This window comes from Canis lupus, chromosome 4, assembly GCF_003254725.2.
Source record: "Canis lupus dingo isolate Sandy chromosome 4, ASM325472v2, whole genome shotgun sequence".
NCBI classification, from domain to species: Eukaryota; Metazoa; Chordata; class Mammalia; order Carnivora; family Canidae; genus Canis; species Canis lupus.
This window is the reverse complement of record NC_064246.1, coordinates 51,723,411-51,744,527: the sequence shown is the minus strand read 5'-3', so window position 1 is coordinate 51,744,527 and position 21,117 is coordinate 51,723,411. Positions and strand designations below refer to the sequence as shown.

At 36.6% G+C, this 21,117-nt stretch overlaps 1 protein-coding gene across 3 annotated transcripts in view; it reads right to left on the bottom strand.

Annotated features, from left to right (window-relative positions):
* Positions 1 to 21,117, bottom strand: part of RNF145 (ring finger protein 145) — a 57,556-nt gene that overhangs the window by 25,549 nt on the left and 10,890 nt on the right. For all 3 annotated transcript variants that reach the window (XM_035715557.2, XM_025434950.3, XM_025434951.3), the window contains exons 3-4: positions 16,775 to 16,883; positions 4,563 to 4,654 (exon numbers count right to left, since the gene is read on the bottom strand). In XM_035715557.2, the coding sequence (XP_035571450.2) occupies positions 4,563 to 4,654; positions 16,775 to 16,883 (201 nt within the window). The remainder of the gene's footprint in view (positions 1 to 4,562; positions 4,655 to 16,774; positions 16,884 to 21,117) is intronic.

The following is a 21,117-nucleotide window of genomic DNA, read 5'->3' as shown; positions in this document are numbered from 1 at the left end:
AAATTCTCTTCCTTCTTGCCAAAGCAAAACAGTACTTTGAGATTTTTACTTTGTGTTCAGTCTATACAATTGTTAAAAGAACACAAAATAATGGCAACCATTTCTGAACAAAGCTGAACGTTTGTTAACAATCTACCATGTTATAACATGTGGTATTTTCTCCCACAGAGTATTAATTTTAACCTTTAAAGAATGGATATCTAAATAATGTGAAAAATATTCATAAAAGCATAAAAGGAGGAAAACTCATAATACTTAAAACAAACAATAACAACAACAACAAAAAAAACCTGGAGGAGAGGCCACCAAGTGTGTAATGAGAACACTTTAAAGGACAAAGAATGAAGAGATAGGAGGCAAGGAACTTAGCCAAGCCACTACTCTTTTCCGTACCCAGGAGTAAGACCAAAGTCTGCTCTCTACAGAGATCAAAACAGGCTCTTGGACACCAGAGCAGAGGTAAGATGCCCAAATGAAAAGAGGGGATTAAAACAAAAATGTACATGTTGAGAGATGAGATCTCTCTACGTACCCAAGCATGGATGCCATGTTTATTGTCACCCATTCTAGTGACTAATAATAGCCTCCCCTACAGGGGACAGGAAGATTCCTTCTTGGGGAAGATGACCAAGTCCAAGTGAAAAGACACACAAATACTCAAAACCAGCCAATTCCACTTGAACACCAACTGTGAAACACACCATTTGGTAAACCTAAAGAGATTCTAATCAACAACTTAACTTACTTTAATACAAATGATTAGTCAAGGACTCCCAGATATTTAAGTAAAACTTATTGTTTAAACAGCCTCAGAGGAGGCCTAGGCATCAGTACTTATAAATCTTTAATATAACCAGGTGTTTCAAATCCAGGCTTGAGAAACACTACTATCCCGTGACAGACAAAGATCAAAACAGAATAAAAGATCTCAGAGGAAATGGATAATTCAAGGAACAAAAGAAAGTTTCAAAGAGATAAATGATATATTTAAGAAATAAAAACTATCATACTAAAAAGCATTTGATGGAAATAAGTTCCTGGTTATTAAAAATATAAAACAAAAAAGGTACAATAAAACAGTTGGAAGATAAAGTTGGGAAATCTCAAAAACAAAAGACAAAGACAGAGAAAGGAAAACAGAACAGTAAGAAAGGTCAATGTAGGAGGAACATTATCCAATTGATAAGATTTCCTGAGAAGAACAAAAGAGAAAATAGCAGGGAAGACATTATTGTGACTGGAAAGGAGAAAGGCCTCTGGGAATTGATACAGGCATGTGAAGAGAAGTGATGTAGGAGAGAGCCAATTTTCATCATACAACTCTGATGTGGTAGGTCTTGACTTTTAAAAATAAGTTTATTTTTTTGATGAAAGGATTAGCAGAAACTCTAAAAGAAAGTACTTGGAGGAAATGCTTTAATACTAGGAATGATTAGGAATTTTTATTCTGGCTTATCTTTCACTGTACTCATAGCTGTGATATTTAAATTTCCTTGTTCAGCATGATGTAAACTTCCTCTACACTCTGAAAATTCCCCTAAGTCTATGCCAGCACATTCAGTCCTCAACTCTGGGGTTATAGGCTTCACTTATCTTCTTTCATAGAAGAATATGACTCATATGCTGTAATTCTCTTTAAGAGAAGACCACTTCTTGTATTTAGGTGAGTGGAAAAGGAGTGGAAATCTTTCCTATAGCCCCCAAAAAACCTGGAAGTTGTTTAAGTTGGATGTGCCTATTTCAATTAGTAATTCTGAATAAATCAAAATCACGAAGTAATCTCTGGATGTCAGGATTCCACTATCAGAAATAGCTCCAAGAAGTCTGAAACTCTAAGAAATGATGGCATATTATTATCACTTGGTTTTTCACTAAAAGTTCATTAATGAAATGGAAGAAAATAAGAAAGTTCCTTTAACATCCAAAATGGATCAAAACATAGTACTTAGTAGTTTATGGATTTTATTTTCAATTAACTGGATCTTAGCTGAATAAACAGAGTATCATAGCCACTGATAGGAAAATTTAAGGAAATGTTTCAATTTTATGCTATATTGCACCAATTATAGAATGAAAAATAATACTTGACAAGCTTTCTAACCTAGCAAATATAGTTGACATCTAAACAATGCAAAGGTTACAGGTGCCAAGACCCCGCACAGTTGAAAATGCTTGCAGAACTTTAGACTCCCCAAAATCTTAACTACTAACAGCCTATTGTTGACTGGCATTCTTGGCAATAACATAGTCAATTAATACTCATTTTATATTTTATATGCAATACATACTATACTCTTACAATAAAGTAAACTATGGAAAAGAAAATGTTATTAAGAAAACCGTAAGGAAAAGCAAATACATTTACAGTACTGGATTGTAAGCGGACCCGCGCAGTTCAAAACCGTGTTGGTTAAAGGGTCAGCTGTATTTTCACATTTGAATGTTACAGCTAGTAAATACACTCACTCCTAGGATACAGTCCTAAAGCAACAGTTTTTTTTCCCCTATCGTCTTTTAAAATCCACTATGTGAAGATTAGTGTTCTCCTGTCCCTAAGTAAGTCCTATAACTTTTCTAAACTAGTTTAGGTTACATACTCTCAATTGAACAATAGCCAATACTCTGAAAATGATTTGAAGTTGAGGCTTTTCCCTTACTCTAGCTCAGGCCTCCTACAGGACTACAGATTGAAAACCTGCAGTTGTGAGAGGGGTGGAAAGGTTAAGGCAGGCTTCATCTTCTTTGCCAGCATCATCGCCCTCTCTTCTTGACTTATCCAGGGTTGAAGCATGTAGGGAAGGCGAGAGGGAAGTAGGAAATTGTTACTCAACTATGCTCTTAAAATGACAGGGTGTGGGTGCACCCTGAAGCTGGGGCATAAAAAATTCCCTTGGGGCGCCTGGGTGGCTCAGTCAGTTGAGTGTCTGACTCTTAATTTCTACTCAAATCATGATTTCAGGATCCTGAGATTAAGCCTTCCACTGGGCTCTGAGCTGGTTGTAGAGCCTGCTTAAGATTCAGATTCTCTTCCCCTGTGCCCCTCCACCTCCCTCCCCATATGCACCGCCCTACACCTTAATTTTTTTTAATTCCTTGCCTTTTCTCCTGGGCACTTTTATGGGTTCTTCTGAGATTGTTACCATCACTGTGGCTCTCCCACCTTAGTGCTTGTTATATACCCTTCTCTGGCTATTTTTGGTTCTTTGCTTAACTCCTGGAAGTTCAATCCCCGTTGGAGTCTTATCCTTCTAAAGGCTCTCTTAGAAGGACCTAAAAAAATACCATTGACTCTTGGGGCCCTTATATAGTTCATAGGAAACTAACATCCTTTGCCTACACAGATTAGAAGATACAAGAGGACTCCACAAGACATTTTCACAAGACATTTTCACTATGTCTGCAGTCAGAAAACTCAACAGCCAGTCAGCCCACTGCTGTCCTTGAAACCTCATTAGAATTATAATACGAGCCACATTTGTAATCTTTAACCTTGTAGGAGCTTCCTTTAAAAACAACAACAACAACAAAAAAAAAACAGGTGAAATTAACAATATTATTTTATTCAATCTAATATGCCCCAAATATCATCATATAAACATTCAATCTACATTAAAAAATTAGCAAGACATTTTGCATCCATATTTGCACTACGTCTTAGAAATTAGGTGTTTTATACTTACAGCATATCTTAATTTGGACCAGCCACAATTCAAGTGCTCAATAGCTACATGTAGCTAATTTTAGATGGTGCAGCTTAAGATTTTGGAGGCATAGGTCAGACACCCATTCATAGTATCCCCACTAAGCCACAGAAGACATGTGACTCTCCAAATGGTCTACTGCTGAATTCTCTAAATGGGGAGGTATTTCAGAGAAAACAGCTCTATGTAGAAATCCTCCTTAATTACCAACATTCAACCTTTTATCACCCTCTACATGCTGACTTTAAGAATCGCAAAGTATGTTTTCTCTCACTTCTCTTTTTTAATAATAAATTTATTTTTTATTGGTGTTCAATTTACCAACATACAGAATAACACCCAGTGCTCATCCCATCAAGTGCCCCTCTCAGTGCCCGTCACCCATTCACCCCCACTCCCCGCCCTCCTCCCCTTCCACCACTCCTAGTTCGTTTCCCAGAGTTAGGAGTCTTTATGTTCTGTCTCCCTTTCTGGTATTTCCCACACATTTCTTCTCTCACTTCCCTTTTTTAATTCTGTCACAGTAGGTAGGGTCTGGTATGTCACTTGGGACTATACCTATATTGTTTTGGGGTCTTAGCCAACATTCCTATTTTTAACATTCTGCTACCTAAATATTTCAGTCATGTCTCAAGTTCTTGATGTTTCTGGCAATTTATTTTGGACTACAGTGATGACTTTCAATAACAATAAGCAACTTTAAAACATTGCATAGTAATAATTGCCTTTATTAACCTTCCAAATAGTTAAAATATCATTAAAAAACACAAGCAACTATAAGCTATGTATGATTATAATGTAAAGACGGTGGTAAGACTGGCTGGTCCCCACCTACACTTTTAATTCTTTTATAATACTTACCTATTAAGGCTGTGGTAAACCGATTCATGGAGAGAGGTTCTAAGTACATTGGTCCTTCATAGGCAGACTCTAGTTCACTCCTGACATAGTCCCTGAATAAGTAAAATGGTAAGAATGTATTAGATACATTCCAAGCACATATGGAAAAGAGAAGTAGTTAAAGCACAGTATTCTTATAAAAAGCATATTATGTTAATAACACCTCTTTCCGCACGTATACTAAGAAAAAAGTTAAGTATAAAGAATTATATAAGGATGGACTTCATTTCCTTCTTCCATGAACTGGATCAGATTTACTAAAGGTGAGTTTTACTATGTAGAAAAGACAGCCAAAGCTCCACTCTATGGGATTTTCTTTCTTCCCAAGGCCTTATTAAAAAATTACTTCCAGTAAAAAAAGAACAGTTGATATGCCATTCCTCAACTCTACTACTTAACTGATATACTCAATAATATTACAACAAATTTCCCCTCTTTGGGCTCTCTTCCACCATCCCACCTATCTTATTTTCCCCAGTTTTATCCCCAATTGTACTCAGTTACAGGTAAATCACAAACTAGCTAGAAAACTGGCTCACAGCAAGACAATCCTTAAAAACTGTCACTTTGACTATATCAAGAATCTATAATTAGGGTTATAATATGTAAGCAGGCTACAGATTTATTTTGAAACAAATTTTAAATCACATCAAATATTCCTTTTAAAATTTATTTAACATGTGATTACTAAGAAGTAATAGGATTTAAGTAACAAAAACCTTTACACAACTAAGAAAACAGAACTTTGCACATCCAGGAAGCACAGAAAGGGAGAATTTATTATCAGTAAGCTAAGTAATAACACTAGAAGACTATTGTCTTAAGTTCTTTTGACATCACAGTAGGGAAATTTGTGTTAAAAAAAAATCCTCCTTTTCTTCACTTACTGAATGCTTTATTCACTGTATTTAAAACAGTTTGAATGTTTCTAGTATTTCTGAACAAACCCACGGCTGTATTTACTTTTTCCATGAAATTACTTCCTATTAGGCAATCAAGTTGAAATCCTTCAGTGTAGCATAGCCAAACAAGAAATGACCCTTACATAATCCACAAGGAGAGTACCGCCAAAAAAATCAAAATTAAAAACTACGATACATTTTATGAATGGAAGTAGTTTGGGGTACAATTATAAAATCAATAATGGCCCTAGATTCATAGGTGATTTAGTAATTTTACTCTATTACTCTATGATAACTATTTCTAACAAATAATATGTTAACAGTCCTTTTTACTGAAACTCTCAAAAGGAATGATTTTAACACAGTGGTGGTCAACCCGGGGTGATTTTAACTCCAAGGGATATTTTGCAATGTTTGGAGACATTTTTAGTTGTCACAAATTAGAAGGGCTGGGCCTGCTAAAAGCACCTAGACTAACATGCTGCCACAATGTTCTACTGTGCATAGGACAGCACCCACAACAAAGGACTAGCCAGTCCAGAGGTCAGTGGTTGAAACCCTGTGAGAGGCATAAATGCTACACATGCAAATTACATGTAAATATCTGATGCCTACATTACTACATAACCATCAATGTAAAATTATCATATTTTATAAAGCTTTAAGACAGAAAACTAAAGAATTAAGAGAAATATGAACTTTAAAATGAAAACACATATAAATACCACTTAACATATATGAAGTCTTTGAAAATGCTATGTAAGAAATAAATTTATATTTGAAAGAGTTCTGAGTCCTAGGTCTCTAAAAGCCACATAAATTTCTTGTGACCACAGTAGATCCCTCTCCAATAGGTCCAATTATAAAGAAGGAAAACCCACCAAGACAAAGTGCAGATTGCTGCTTGCTGGGGGCTGGAGGCGAGAAAATGTAAAGGACACATAATGGGTACTGGTTTTTACCGTGGGGTAATGAAAATGTTCTGGAGTTAGATAAGGGTCATAGTTGCATAACATTATGAATGTACTATATGCCAATGAATTATTCACTTTATTTATTTTTATTTTTTTTAAGATTTTATTTATTTATCTATGAGACAGAGAGAGAGAGAGAGAGAGGCAGAGATACAGGCAGAGGGAGAAGCAGGCTCCATGCAGGGAGCCCGATGCAGGACCCAATCCCAGGACTCCAGGATCACGCCCTGGGCTGAAGGCAGGCACCAAACCGCTAAGTCACCCAGGGATCCCCGAATTATTCACTTTAAAGGTTACTTTTGTTTTATGTGAATTCAATAAAAAGGGAGGAGGGACGCCTATATGAGCACTATTCCCTGGAAGAGCCAAAAAGTTGCCCCCGAGGGCTCAGTCCCCAGATTTTTTTTTTTCCCCAGCAGATCTCTTAAGGGGGTGGGGGGGGAGATTGCAGAGCTGGGTTCCCGGACATGTTTTCTTTCCCTTGTTTGCTTTTGTAATCCTATTACTGATATTTTATATATAACTCAGCAAACCCATTACTCTAGAAATTTCTTATTGCTGAGATATTTTTAATTACTTTGTATTATTTCCTAGCCTACCTTAGTTTATCTTCTTTTTTTATAGCTTGTTTGCCTTTCTTTTAAGAATTCTAACTTCACATAACAAAACTTGTAAGGAAAATTAACAAGCTCTATACTTTTTCTTTTAAGCTCAAAAATTTACTGGGGGCACCTGGGTGGCTCAGTTCATGATCCCAGGGTCCTGGGATAGAGCCCTCAGTCTGCTTTTCCTTATGCCTCTGCAGCTCCCCCCACCCCTGCCGGTGTTCTCTTTCTTTCGCTCTCCCTGTCAAATATATAAAATCTTTTAAAAAATAAAGTCTGTTTTTTAAAAAACGAATTTACTGTATACATAATATGTTGCTAGCACACTGCTAAACTCTGGGAATACTACAGCACACAAGAAACACATGTTAGCACGAGCTTACAAACCAGGAAAAGAAACACACATTAAACAAATTATTTAATCTAATCATTGCAATTTTAGAAATGCTATAAAAATCGAGAATGATTTTCTTTTTAGTTCTTTTTCAGTCTCTGTATTTCATGACTTTGTGATTTGACAAGATTATGGGATACTAAGGGAGAACTGCCTTCCAGAAGAATCATCCTTTAGGCCCTAATGACAACAACATGGTGTTAAACGGTTTCCTCCCACTAACTCTCTGTGCTGCTTTCCTCTAGGACCCTAAGAATAGCTCTCCTCAATGCTCTAACCTCCCCCATTACTGTGTGACCTGAGCCACTGGTCCAATCATCCTACCAAAGAAGTTAACACCTTCTCTAGGCACCTTAGACCCTTTCTCCTTTGGCTCAACTCCTGTCTCTCAAGACAGTCCTTCAGAATCTTCCCTGTTTGGCTGACTCACCAGTAAATCCCTCCTCAGTAAAGAAGGCCATGCCCAGAAAGCCTGTAGTACTTCTATGGGCCAGCTGAGCCTGGCTTGCCAGAGTCAGGGCAGTGGCTTCAGTAAATGCTAAACTACTGGTCTCACCAAGTAACCTCTAATGAGCTATCTCTTCTGAAAAAGAACCCAGACATTGCATCCCAAAGTACACAGAAGAACTGTAATAGGGATCAATGTTTGAACAAAGATCTCTATATCTAAGTTATGAACAACTTCATGGCATCTTACTTGGACAATAAAAACTCTTGATTACTCAGTCTCTCAACAAAGTGGGTCATTCACAACATAAATAAATAAGACAGTAAAACCAAATAAGAAGGCTCCAGACAAGAAATTACCCAAATTCCATGAGTCATTTTAAGCCAAAAATTAATCTGATGCAAGAGTCATGAAATTCTAATTTTTAATAGAATTTAATAACTATTTTAAGACTGAATCAGATGAAATGTTCAAAAGTACTATTTGTTTTTTCAATTTAGAAGATTTAAATGGTAAAATGTATTAGGCTGGTCAGAAGCAAGAATCCCTGCTGTCTACTTATAACTGAATAAAATCTTTACCTTCTTAAACATTTTTCATTTGTGCAATTTGTACAATACTAACGATCAACCCTGAGCACTAATAAACTAAACACTTTGAAAATCTACTTCTCTTGTCCCCTGTGGTAGCCTATTATACAGCAATTGAAACTGTCTGGGGGCATAAGAATGTAGGAGATTGGATCCCTGGGTGGCTCAGTGGTTTAGCACCTGCCTTCGGCCCAGGGTGTGATCCTGGAGACCCAGGATCAAGTCTCACATCAGGCTCCCCGCATGGAGCCTGCTTCTCCCTCTGCCTCCCTCTCTGTGTCTGTCATGAATAAATAAATAAAATCTTTAAAAAAAAAAAAAAAAAAAGAATGTAGGAGATATATGAAAAGAGCCTCAAGGATAGCTTGCAATTAGAAAAATTCTTGCTATAAAGAGAAGCATACAAGTTACAAAAAATAACAACAAAACCTAGAAGCTTACCAATTCACAACTGACCTGGTAACATCTCTTAAACAGCCTGAACGACTTAGTATAATTTGTACATTCCGGCCACTTAAAGCTTTCAAACTGTAATTCTAAAGAAACCTAATCTACTTTTACAGAGAATAAAGTGGTGAACTCTCAAAGCTATCTTATGCAATATGTGCAAACAAAAGGCATTGCTCAATTTAAGGAATCCCAGATACTCAGATTTTCTAGCACCTGTATTTGAGTACCTATTATACCCTAAACAATGTGCTAGTAACTGAATAGTTCATTTACCCTGAGCTCAATTATTTAAATCATCTCTGCCACCCTGCTTCTCTCTTTAGCTTCTTTCTGACTCCTCACTGAAATATTTAGTGCCTGGATCTGATAATGTTCAAAAGAAGAAAACTTATCAAATACTGAAATGGCTCAATTTTATTCCTGTCAAAATTAAAAGCAGAGTATATAATGACAAAACTCATTTTATTAATTCCTTTATTTAACAGCAGTTAAATTTAAATTGTGTTACCCAGGAAAAAGAAAAGAAAAGAGAAAAAGAAAAAGAAAGAAATGAATGTTGTTACTCAGAAAAGCACATTTGGCAATTAGGGACACTCTGGTTTCACAATTGCTAGAAAGGGGGTGCTATATGATCTAGGGGGCAGAGGCAGTAACATACACACAAGATTGCCCCCACAGCAAAGCATGACCTGGCCTAAAATGCTAATAGTCCTGTAATAGAGAAACCTTAAATGAAACCAACTTTCATGAAATGGGTAGCTAATAATCTGTATTTTACATATAAATAATTCTTGGTAAAATTTTTCATTTGAAACCCTACTTACATACCAAGGCAGGATAAAAAGGAGTATACTTTTAATACTGTGAAACCCATGGGCTCTTAATTCAACTCATACACACATAAAATGGACACGGTGGTTCATAAATCAAACAGTAAGACAAGGAATTCAAGAATACTGGAATTTAAAAATTTTAGAGAAAAACACACAACTGTGTTGTAAATCAAGACCATACCCTTGCAGGAATGGTCCTATCAGTTGTAGAGTTTTTCTTTCTTCCCCTATAGTTCTGGATAGTCTCAATTTTAAAGCAGGATTGAAACTGGAAAATACATTCCTTATATTACTCAAAATGAAAAACACAGTTTAGTACTTTTAAGAGTTCAAGAACCTGAAATTTATCAAATTCTAATGAGTTCAAACAGAATATTAAATGTCCATACTACATGACCTGAGGCCATGGATTTTCTAAAGTTTAATTCCTATGAACTACAAGCAATATCCATTCTAGACATATTCTACAAAAGTTTTTTTTTTCTAAACACATTTTTATTCATTTAAGGGTAATCAGCTTCATTATTTGAGTATGTGTCTTTTTTTTTTTTTTTTAAGATTTTATATAGTTTTTGAGAGAGAGAAAGAGAGAGGGAGGGTGGGGAGGGACAGGAGAAGCAATAGCTGACTCTCCAATGACTGGATGTAGGGCTCAATCCCAGGACCCCGAGAAATCATAATCTAAGCCAAAGTCAGATGCTTAACCAACTGAGCCACCCAGGCACCCTTATTTGAGTACACGTCTTAAGGGAAAACAGAAACCCAGCTTTTCAAGAGCTTATAAATTTTTTTTAAGATTTTATTTACTTACTCATTTGGCAGAGAGAGAGAAACAGCACGCGCTCATGAAGAGAATGCACAAGCAGGGGGAGCAGCAGAGGGAGAGGGAGAAGCAGGCTCTCTGCTGAGCAAGGGAGCCCTATGCAGAGCAGTATCCCAGGACCCTGGGATCATAACCTGAGCAGAAGGCAGCCAGCTGCTCAATCGACTAAGCCACTCAGGTACCCCAAGAGCTTATGAAATTTTCAGTTTAAGAAATTAGTAACTGCAAATGACTTCTTATATAGTCCGTTTCTGAAGTACCAAATTAATTAAATTATCCAAGTATTGATTCTCCTTAATACCATACTACACATTGCCTTAATATAACTAGACTGAATGGTAAAAAATATTTGTAAATCATATAACTGATAAAAGACTTCTATCTAGAATTGAGTTGTATTACAACCCAGTAATAATAATTTAAAAAAAAGACAACCCAATTAAACACCTGGCAAAGAATCTGAATAAACATTTTTCTAAAAAAGATTTACAAATGGTTAATGAACACATGAAAAGATGCTCAATACCATCAGCCATCAGGGAAGTGCAAATCAAAATCAGATGGAATATCACATCACACTCACTATGATAGCTATACTAACAAAGACTTATCAGTAAGTACTGGCAAGGATGTGGAGAAATTGGAACCCTCATATATTGCTGGTAAAAATAATATAGCTGCTTTAGAAAAGAGTTCAGCAGGGGCACCTGGCTGGCTTAGTGGGTACAGCATGCAACTCTTGATCTCAGGGTTGTAGGTTTGAGCCCCATGTGGTATAAAGATTACTTAAAAATAAAATCTTTAAAAAGGAAAATACTATGGCAGTTCCTTAAAAGGTTGAACACAAATATCTTATGATCCAGCAATTCCACCCCAAAGTTATATGCCCAAGGAAAAAAGTATGTCCACACAACACCTACCCATAATGTTCACAGCACTACTTATAATAGCCAAAAAGTGGAAAGAACCCATGTTCATCAATAGATGGATGAACAAAACATGGTATATTCATACAATAGAATATGATTTGGACAGAAAAAGTAGTAATACACGCTACACCATAGATGAACCTTGAAAACATGCTAAGTGAAAGAAGCCAGGCACAAAGGACCACATACTGTATGTATCTGTATGAAATGTCCACAATAGGCCAATCCATAGAGTCAGAAAATAGACTGACATTTGCCTAAGCTTGGGGGGAAAGGGACCGATGGAAAATGGGGAGTGACTGCTGATGGGTACAGGGTTTCTTTTTGGAGTGATGAAAATGTTCTAAAATCAATCATAGTGATGGTCTGTATAATTCTGTGAATGTACTAAAACCACTGAGCTATATCCTTTAAATAGGTATGTAAATTTTATCTCAATAAAGCTGTTAAAGAAAAAGATAGTTATAAGGTTGCTACATGAAATCTGAACCATTACGTTTTCTAAAACTAAAAAACTTCAGCCTTAAAATTTTATAAATGTAATATTCAAGCCTCAATATTTATAAATGTGACATATTATGAATAATTCAAGGGTAACACATCTTTGTTAACCTTTTCTAAGACAGCATCATCTAGTATAAATTATACTAAGAAAAGAAATTCTCAACACACCATTTCTTGAAATTTGTTAGGTTAATATCAAAACTAACACCTTAAGATGGACATTGTCTTCCTTTTACATTTTCAAAGAAGCAACTTGCCAAGGTAACATAGGGAAACTAGTTCATACTCAGTCTAATTCTAGAATTTATTTTCTTTCCACTAACCATGCTGCCTCCCTGGGAATAAACTACCAATTAGAAAAATCTACATTCAAGTTAAAGTCTGGGATTGTTCCTCCCAGTTATTTGCCCACTTTGGTTTTTCTTCTATAAATATGAAAGGATTATTAAAAAGGACCTAAATGAAATAAAAAATAGGAAATGATTTGTACACTCTAAAATTTTATTATAGCTGCAATTATTTAAAGTACATTTCATTTTATAATAATAAAAACAAACTTTTTTTTTTTTAAGATTTTATTTATTCATGAGACACACAAAGAGAGAGAGGCAGAGACATAGGCAGAGGGAGAAGAAGCAGGCTCCACACAGGGAGCCCAACGTGGGACTCGATCCCGGGTCCCCAGGATCAGGCCCTGGACGGAAGGGTGCGCTAAACCGCTGAGCCACCCAGGCTGCCCAATAAAAACAAACTTTAAACATTAAAAAAACATTTCCATAAATTAAACGTCTAAAGTTAAAACTGCCGCCAGAAAAATGGTCAGAAAAAGGTTTGTATTCAGCTCTGACATGTCAGGGCTCTGTTTATCCTTACATAATAGAATTCTGACCTCTGAAAAAGCCTGGATGGTAATACTATATATACATATAAAAACAGGGCTACATGCCTTCGGCCATCACTATACCACTAAACCACATAGAAACCAAAAAAGCATGAAGGAAAGTACAGGATCACTGTTTTCTCACCCAGAATTATAACTAAGAAAAGCAACAATTTTCATAACCCTACCTTGAAGTTTAGAATTTTAAAAAATAATCGAAGAAACTACATCAACTCTAAAAAGCTATCATTATATAGCTCTACCATAAAATACTCTGATTTAAAGTCATTTTTTAAAGAATGTTCATAAAAGACTTCTACATAATAAAAAAGACATGTTAGTTAAAATTCACTGAGCAGAGGGGTGGCCTGGATGGCTTAATGAGTTGATCGTCTGACTCTTGATTTTGGTTTGGGTCATGGTATCAAACCCCATCATGGGGTAAATGCTCCATGTGGAGTCTGCTTGTCCCTCTCCCTCCCCTTGTGCTCTCCCTTACCCATTTGCTCACTCAAGCTCTTATTCTCTCTTTTAAAAAAAAAATAATTCACTGATCACTACACCCAAAAACCAATCCAATTAAAAAATGGGCAGAAGACATGAATAGTCATTTCTCCAAAGATATACAGATGGCCAACAGGCACATGAAAAGATGTTCAAGATCACTCATCAGCAGGGAAATACAAATCAAAACTGCAGAGAGATATCACTTCACGCCTGTCAGAATGGCTAAATTAAAACACAAGAAACAACAAGTATTGGCAGGAATGTGGAGAAAAAGGAACCCTCCTGCACTGTTGGTCAGAATGCAAACCGTTGCACCTACTCTGGAAAACACTATGGTGGTTCCTCAAAATATTAAAAATAGAACTACCCCATGATCCAGTAATCCCACTATTGGGTATTTACAGTAGAATACAAAGACACTAATTCAAAAGGATATATGCACCCCTATGTTTACTGTGTCATTATTTACAATAGCCAAATTATGGAAGCAGCCCAAGTGTCCATTGACGGATAAATGGATAAAGAAGATGTGGTGTATGTGTATGTATACACATACAAACACACCACCCAGAATATTATTCAGCCACAAAAAAAAAAAAGAAAAGAAAAGAAAAGAAATCTTGCCATCTGCAACTGCATGGATGGAGCTATCAAGTATAATAATAAATAAAATAGAGAAATACAGATACCATATGGTTTCACTCATATGTGGCATTTAAGAAATAAAACAAAGGGGAAAAAAGAGACAAATCAAGAAACAGAGTCAACTATGGAGAACAAACTGAAAGTTACCAGAGGGGAGGTGGGCAGGGGTAGGGAAGATGGGTGAAATAAGTGATGGGTATTAAACAGTATACTTACCATGATGAGTACTGAATACTGTGTATAGAATTGCTGAATCATTATATTGTATACCTAAAACTAACATAACACTGTATATTAACTGAATTGGAATTAAAACTTAAAAAAAAAGGAAAAAAGTCATTCAGCTCTACACTCAACTACTCTAAGAGCTTTACATCCTTTATCTTACTGAATCTTTACAATAGCCCCTTACGATACTACTACCACTTTGTAGATTAAGGAAAAGGAGACCTATCTCTCTAATAAGTGACACAAAGGTTATATTGTAGTAAATAAGGAACACAGAATTCGAAATTCTCCAGTCACCACGCACTTCTCCAAAAGATATGGCACTCTTAGGTGGCTAGGCACTCATCTACACAAAAAAAAATTATAAATCAGAAGCCTATCTACTGGGATCCCTGGGTGGCTCAGCAGTTTGGCACCCGCCTTTGGCCCAGGGCGTGATCCTGGAGGCCCAGAATCAAGTCCCACATCAGGCTCCCTGTGTGGAGCCTGCTTCTCCCTCTGCCTGTGTCTCTGCCTCTCTCTCTGTCTCTTAAAAATAAATAAATAAAACCTTTAAAAAAAAAAAAAACAAAACGCCTATCTACTCTACTGCATTATACTCTACAGATAGAATTTTTGCTTAAAAATTAATAAAGATAGAGAAATGTCTCTACCTTGAGCTTGAGCTCAGATTCAGAGGTATCTTGGGCAAGGCCACAGGAACAGACTGTGTCGGGGTTTGGGACTGGTGGTGCTGCAATAGGAAGGACACCATGTTGTCTCTGTTATTACTGGTCCCTGAACTATTTTAAACTATGTGGAGAAAGATGCTCCAAATCTACTTCATGCTCCCATGAAAGAGTCCAAGACACAGGGACACACTTGTGTGATACAAAATTAGAAAACTCATGCCTTCAATTTAGAGTAAAACAGTTCAGTTTCAAGCACTGTTACGATTATAAAAAATGTAGCCCTACTCTGGCAGCTCCAGGTTTTCCAACTTTGACACCCAACAACATGCCCTGGGCAAAACAGCAAAAGTTAGAGAGCAAAACACCACCTTCCAGGTACCATTTTGAGAAGAGGAAAGTGATCAGAGAGGAACAAAGGAGTGGAAAATGAAAAGACTGAGTTTCTGCAGAATACTATAGAGCCTTTAAGAAATAACTGGATGATGAAGTATTACAGAGGATGAAAGTCTTTCTTCAACAAGAGGGGCCAAGAGTCAGTGACTATTGTTATTTAAACTCTTTTGTATCCATGAAAGTGGTGAAAACTGGAAGGTATTAAAAAAAAATTGGGAGGAAATGCCAGAATTTTAATAGTTTTATCTCTGAGTAGCATAATTTCAGGTGATTGTTACTGCCTTTAAATTTTCTCTATTTCCCAAAAGTCATCAACAATAAACAGTATTATTTTATAATCAGAGAGTAGAAAAGGTTTCTATGTCAATTCAATTCTACTAATATAAAAATGCTGTTTTAAGATTAATTTTGATTCATTAAATGCCAATACCAGAATCTGTTTTTCAGAACTACAGAAAGCTACATCTTTTTATACATGCAAAGTAACCATCACTCTTTTTAGGATTGGGAGTATATTTCATTATGGTTATACATTTCAGTCCAGACAAAAGGAATTAGAGGCGCCTGGGTGACTCAATCAGGTAAAAGTCCAACTCCTGATTTTGGCTCAGGCCACAATCTTAGGGTCATGAGATCAAGTCCTGCATGGGACTCCATGCTGGGTGTGGAGTCTGCTTAAGATTCTCTCCCTCTCCTTCTGGTCCTGCCCCCCACCAACTTGTACCTACACTCTCTCTCTAAAAAAAAAAAAAAAAAAAAGAGAGAGAGAGAGAAAATTATACCTCCCAAATCTATTTATACCTCTATTACATTTACTGTGTGGGCTTTTGGTTCCCCTGTATTTTAACATTCTTGCTCCAAAGTAGGAAGTTCATTTTCACTGGCAAATCACAGTCTTAAAATTTAGGACTAGCAGACCTAGGCAAACACAGTATTACTAAAGATGCAGAATTCTGAGCTATACCATGAACCTCATCAAATAAATCATATAAATCATCCACTATATACATGGCTGCGCTGTTTCATATGCAGCATAAACTGACTTCGTAAAATGATGAAAGTAATCAAGTCCATAACTGTTAAATGTTCTACAGCCTATCTTCAGAAATTCTCTTCTTAGGTAATATAGAAAAGCTCCTAAGTATCTCTGTAAACATAATCTTAGGGCCCATTTCGTATTTGGATTGTTTTTCAAAGCAGGAAATAAAATTTGAAGCACAACCCCAGCTATTAATTCTATACAGTAATATTTACTTAGAAAACAAATATCAAAAAAACTGTTTTGGATATTTAGCAAAGCCTCAGCTTCTTAACAGTGTTCATAAGAAAAGTATTTTATCAGTACTGAAAAACTTCAAATTTAGTCATACATTTCAAAAGCAAGGTCACATTCTTACCTAGAGATTTGATGTCCAGCATAGAGGAGCAGGGCAGTCAAAAAATACAGGTAAAGTTGAACCAGATGCTGCCTGGGCAAAGTTAGTAACACAACACTTAATATATAACCTGTAGTAGAAAAAAAAAGAGATTATAAATAAAATGATTCTAATTCAGTCTCCCAAATAATTACACATAAAAAGAATTTGAAGTAAATTACTTTCCAATCAGGTTTCAACAACCTTGAGGTTTTTTACTTCACTATCAAAATAAGTTTAATACAGTATAAATCAGTATAGATGTTCTGTTGAAAAGAAGGCAGTTTTCACTTTCTTGGTAGATTTTTCTACTTTATAATCAAAACAACACACAAAGGTACACCAGGACTTCTCTCATTACCTACCTTTCCTTGATGTTCACTTACTAGTTCTACATCAATTCTGTCATTCTCTAGTCCCAGAGGAAGAACTGTCCTTAATGTCCCTCTCTAAAGCTGCCTCTTCCACTTGACTCAAGATCTTATTTTTCCAACTCCTGAACAACCTCTATCTCCTGTATCTTTCAACATTCCCTGACACCAGTGCACGCCTTTCTTTTCAAAGGATGTAGAGGGCTCTTATTCTAATCTTGAAGAAAAACCTCTCTTTGTGCTGATTTTTCCTTTTTCTATTACCTACCTTTCTCATTCCACTGACAAATGTTATAAACTACCTCTACCAATGCTTCTGTTTTCTAACCATCCACTATTCCCACTTTATCCTCTACAAAGTCTCTATGAGCCCTCTTTACCCTTCCACTCTAAAGAACCTCAGAAGTCAACCATTGCCAACTTGTCAAATCTAAAACATCCTGCTTATTCTTGTGCCAGCACAACCTTTTGAGGCTGGTTGCACCTGAAGCAACCAACCTCAAAACTGGCTCTGTGGATTTCCTTTAAATCTCCACTTTCTTTTTACTCTCTCAAATAAACATAGGAAATCTAGTCCCTGAATAATTGCTTTTCTCTCTATAAAGTTTCTCAAAGAATTTATGCTGTTGCTTAGAATATACCATTCCAAATGTATATTATCAACAAAGTTACTGAGAACCTACCTACTACACACACACACAAAGTAATCATTTCTTACTCTAAGCAGACATCTCCTACCTCATGATGCCAGAGATATATTCCACTTAAATGTTCTCATGCATGTGTACAAACTGAGCTTCCTACCTCCCCTTCAACAGGCTAGCTCACTCTTTCTCCTAAATCCCATTCACTCTGACTCAAACCCAAGTTATCTTTTCAATGTCATCACCAATCTATACTCTACTTATTAATGAGTCTTTATTAGGGCATGGATATCCCTAATAATACCTCTCAGGCTTAAAGCTAAGGAATTAATCATACTTAAAGCTAGAGAAACAGGAGCAATATGATAGGGACTAAAGAGGTAGAATTCAGATTTCCCCACACATCTAACTTTAGAACAATCCAACAGAAACTAGAGAGAAGTATTTCTATTTTTTTAATTTCTTAAAATAATTTTTCTAGGGATCCCTGGGTGGCGCAGCGGTTTTGTACTTTGTATTTTGTATTTAAAGGGATGTTTATTTAGCAAGCATGTTTAGTGTTTGTGGCTGAAGGATTCAATCTATTGCATGAAACGTCTCCTTAAATTCTTTTAATGAACTATCATATCTCTTTCCAGATATTATCTTTCCCTTTTCGTGTAGATCTCATAAAACAGCTGCCAAATCCTCTAGACCAAACATACTGATTTCATTTCATTCATTTCTAAACATGGACAAAAGTATGATACAATATTGGTGCTGTAATAAACCAATAGCAGAAGGGCTATGGTTGGTTAAATGATTAAGTTTGACCTGGACCTAGAAGGGTGAATGGATCTTCACAGGCCAAGAAAAAAGCAGCAGCAATCTGGGAAAAGAGAATGGCAGGCATGAAAACCAAAGGACATTTTCGGGAAACAATAAACTTAGTAGGCTAAAATACAATTTGGTGTAAATAAAAAAGTACTGGCAGATGATACCAACAGATCTGGTGACTAATGCCTCAATATAAATATATATAATAATAAGGAGGTTAGACTGTGCTAACAGTTCTCAAGTCTTTTAGATATACTTAAAGTAAGAAGCCAAAAAAACAAAACAAAAAACCTCATCTATATCCTCTTTCACATTTCAGTGGAAAAGTAACTGTGATAAAATATATCACAGAAGAAGAATCTTTTTTTTTAAATTTTAATTTATTTATGATAGTCACACACACAGAGAGAGAGAGAGAGAGGCAGAGACATAGGCAGAGGGAGAAGCAGGCTCCATGCACCGGGAGCCCGACGTGGGATTCGATCCCGGTCTCCAGGATCGCGCCCTGGGCCAAAGGCAGGTGCTAAACCGCTGCGCCACCCAGGGGTCCCCACACAAGAAGAATCTTAAGGAATTATTAATACTGCTAAAGCAAAACAGTAGAAGTTATTTGAACTGAACCACAATATGCATATAATTTAATCATTTGAAAAACACAAGCCGAAAAAAGAAAAACACCAGCCAAAACTATTGCTGATGCAAATATGCATCACTATTCATTCTAACAAACCTCAACAACCTCAACTGATAATGATGAAGCTAACCCAACAGTAATTTATAATTAAAACGCAAGGCCAGCAGCATTTAAAAATAATGACCTACCTAAAATAACATTAATGAATGCTCCTAACAAAATGCAAGAATTTCTGCTATTTAAAGGTGATTTTAGGGCAGCCCGGGGGGCTCAGCGGTTTAGCATCGCCTTCAGCCCAGGGCCTGATCCTGGAGACCCAGGATCGAGTCCCGCGTCAGGCTCCCTGCATGGAGCCTGCTTCTCCCTCTGCCTGTAGTCTCTGCCTCTCTTTCTCTCTGTGTCTCTCATGAATAAATAAATAAAATCCTTTTAAAAAATAAATATAAAAAAAATAAAGGTGATTTTAGTAGTGGGGGAAAAAAATGAGGACCTGGAATAAATCAGCAGCTTTGGTATGGAGTTGGCAGGATCAGCTATGAGATACATATTTGAATAAGTCTCAGTGGTTACCTATGGGTGAGTGGTTGAGAACAAGGAAGTGAAGAGGAGTCTGATGTTTTAGCTTGAGAAGTAATCAAGAGGACAGCTTTGCTATTAAGATAGGAAACACAGAAGGAGGAGGAGGTTTGAGTTAAAAATGATAAAGATGAGTTCAGTAATCATAAATTGAAGTGTGTACAGAATATTTAGGTGGAGATGCTGAACAGTAATTAGAAATCCATTCAGTACCAGGCACAAGCTAGGTGCTGGAAATACGGAGATTACAGACCATACCATTCCTACTTTAAAGGAGCTCACAATCTAGTTACAAAGGAAGGTGAGCATTAGGACCCTTAGAATGCAGCAGAATAAGTGCTATGGCAGAGGTATAACTGGATGGCTGTGGGATAATAGAGGAGGAACACCAACCCCAGATTACAGGGTTAAAAAAGCAATGCAAAGCAGAAAGAGAGACTTGCAGCTGAAACTATTTGAGATCACACAAACAACAAAAGATGAAAATTAAACACAAATTCGGGACCCTATGGACACTTAAGTCTAAAAAATGATAGCAAAAACTCAAAGAATGGTCAGGAAGTTACAAGAACTCAGAAACACTGTCAAGAGGAAGCAGTCAACAACTTTATAAACATGGGAAGATCTGCAGAATGTGGACACAAATGAAGCTTGAGTTTTACATTTTAGGTTAGTCACTAATCATTTTAATGACTGCAGCTCTAACAGAATTATTGTCATACCCATTCTTTCCTTCTCAACTTTGACAAAGCTAGTTCTGGCTGTCATTACCTCTTGCCGAAAATCCTAACTCGTCTTCTTACCTCTGGTTTTTCCCCTCCCCAATGCAGCAGCCTATACAACACTAATCCATCTTAATTTTTTTTTAAGGTTTTATTTATTTATTCATGAGAGAGACACACATACACAGAGAGAGAGGCAGAGACACAGGCAATGAGAGAAGCAGGTTCCATGCAGGAAGCCTGATGTGGGACTCAATCCTGGGTCTCTAGGATCATGCCCTGGGCCGAAGGCAGGCACTAAACCACTGAGCCACCCAGGGATCCCACTAATCCATCTTAAAATGCAGCTCACCTGATCTAAATCCTTCACTGGCCCATCATTATCTACCAAATTAAATATAATACCTAATAAATGTATTCAGGTCTTTTCACAAATGGCCCCACTTTAGCTTTTCAATATTATTTCTATTTTCCTTTTTATATACTACACTTTGCTAAACAGTTGTATAATTAACATTCCACCAGTTATATTTAAACAATCACTTCTTTTTGCTGTCCTCAA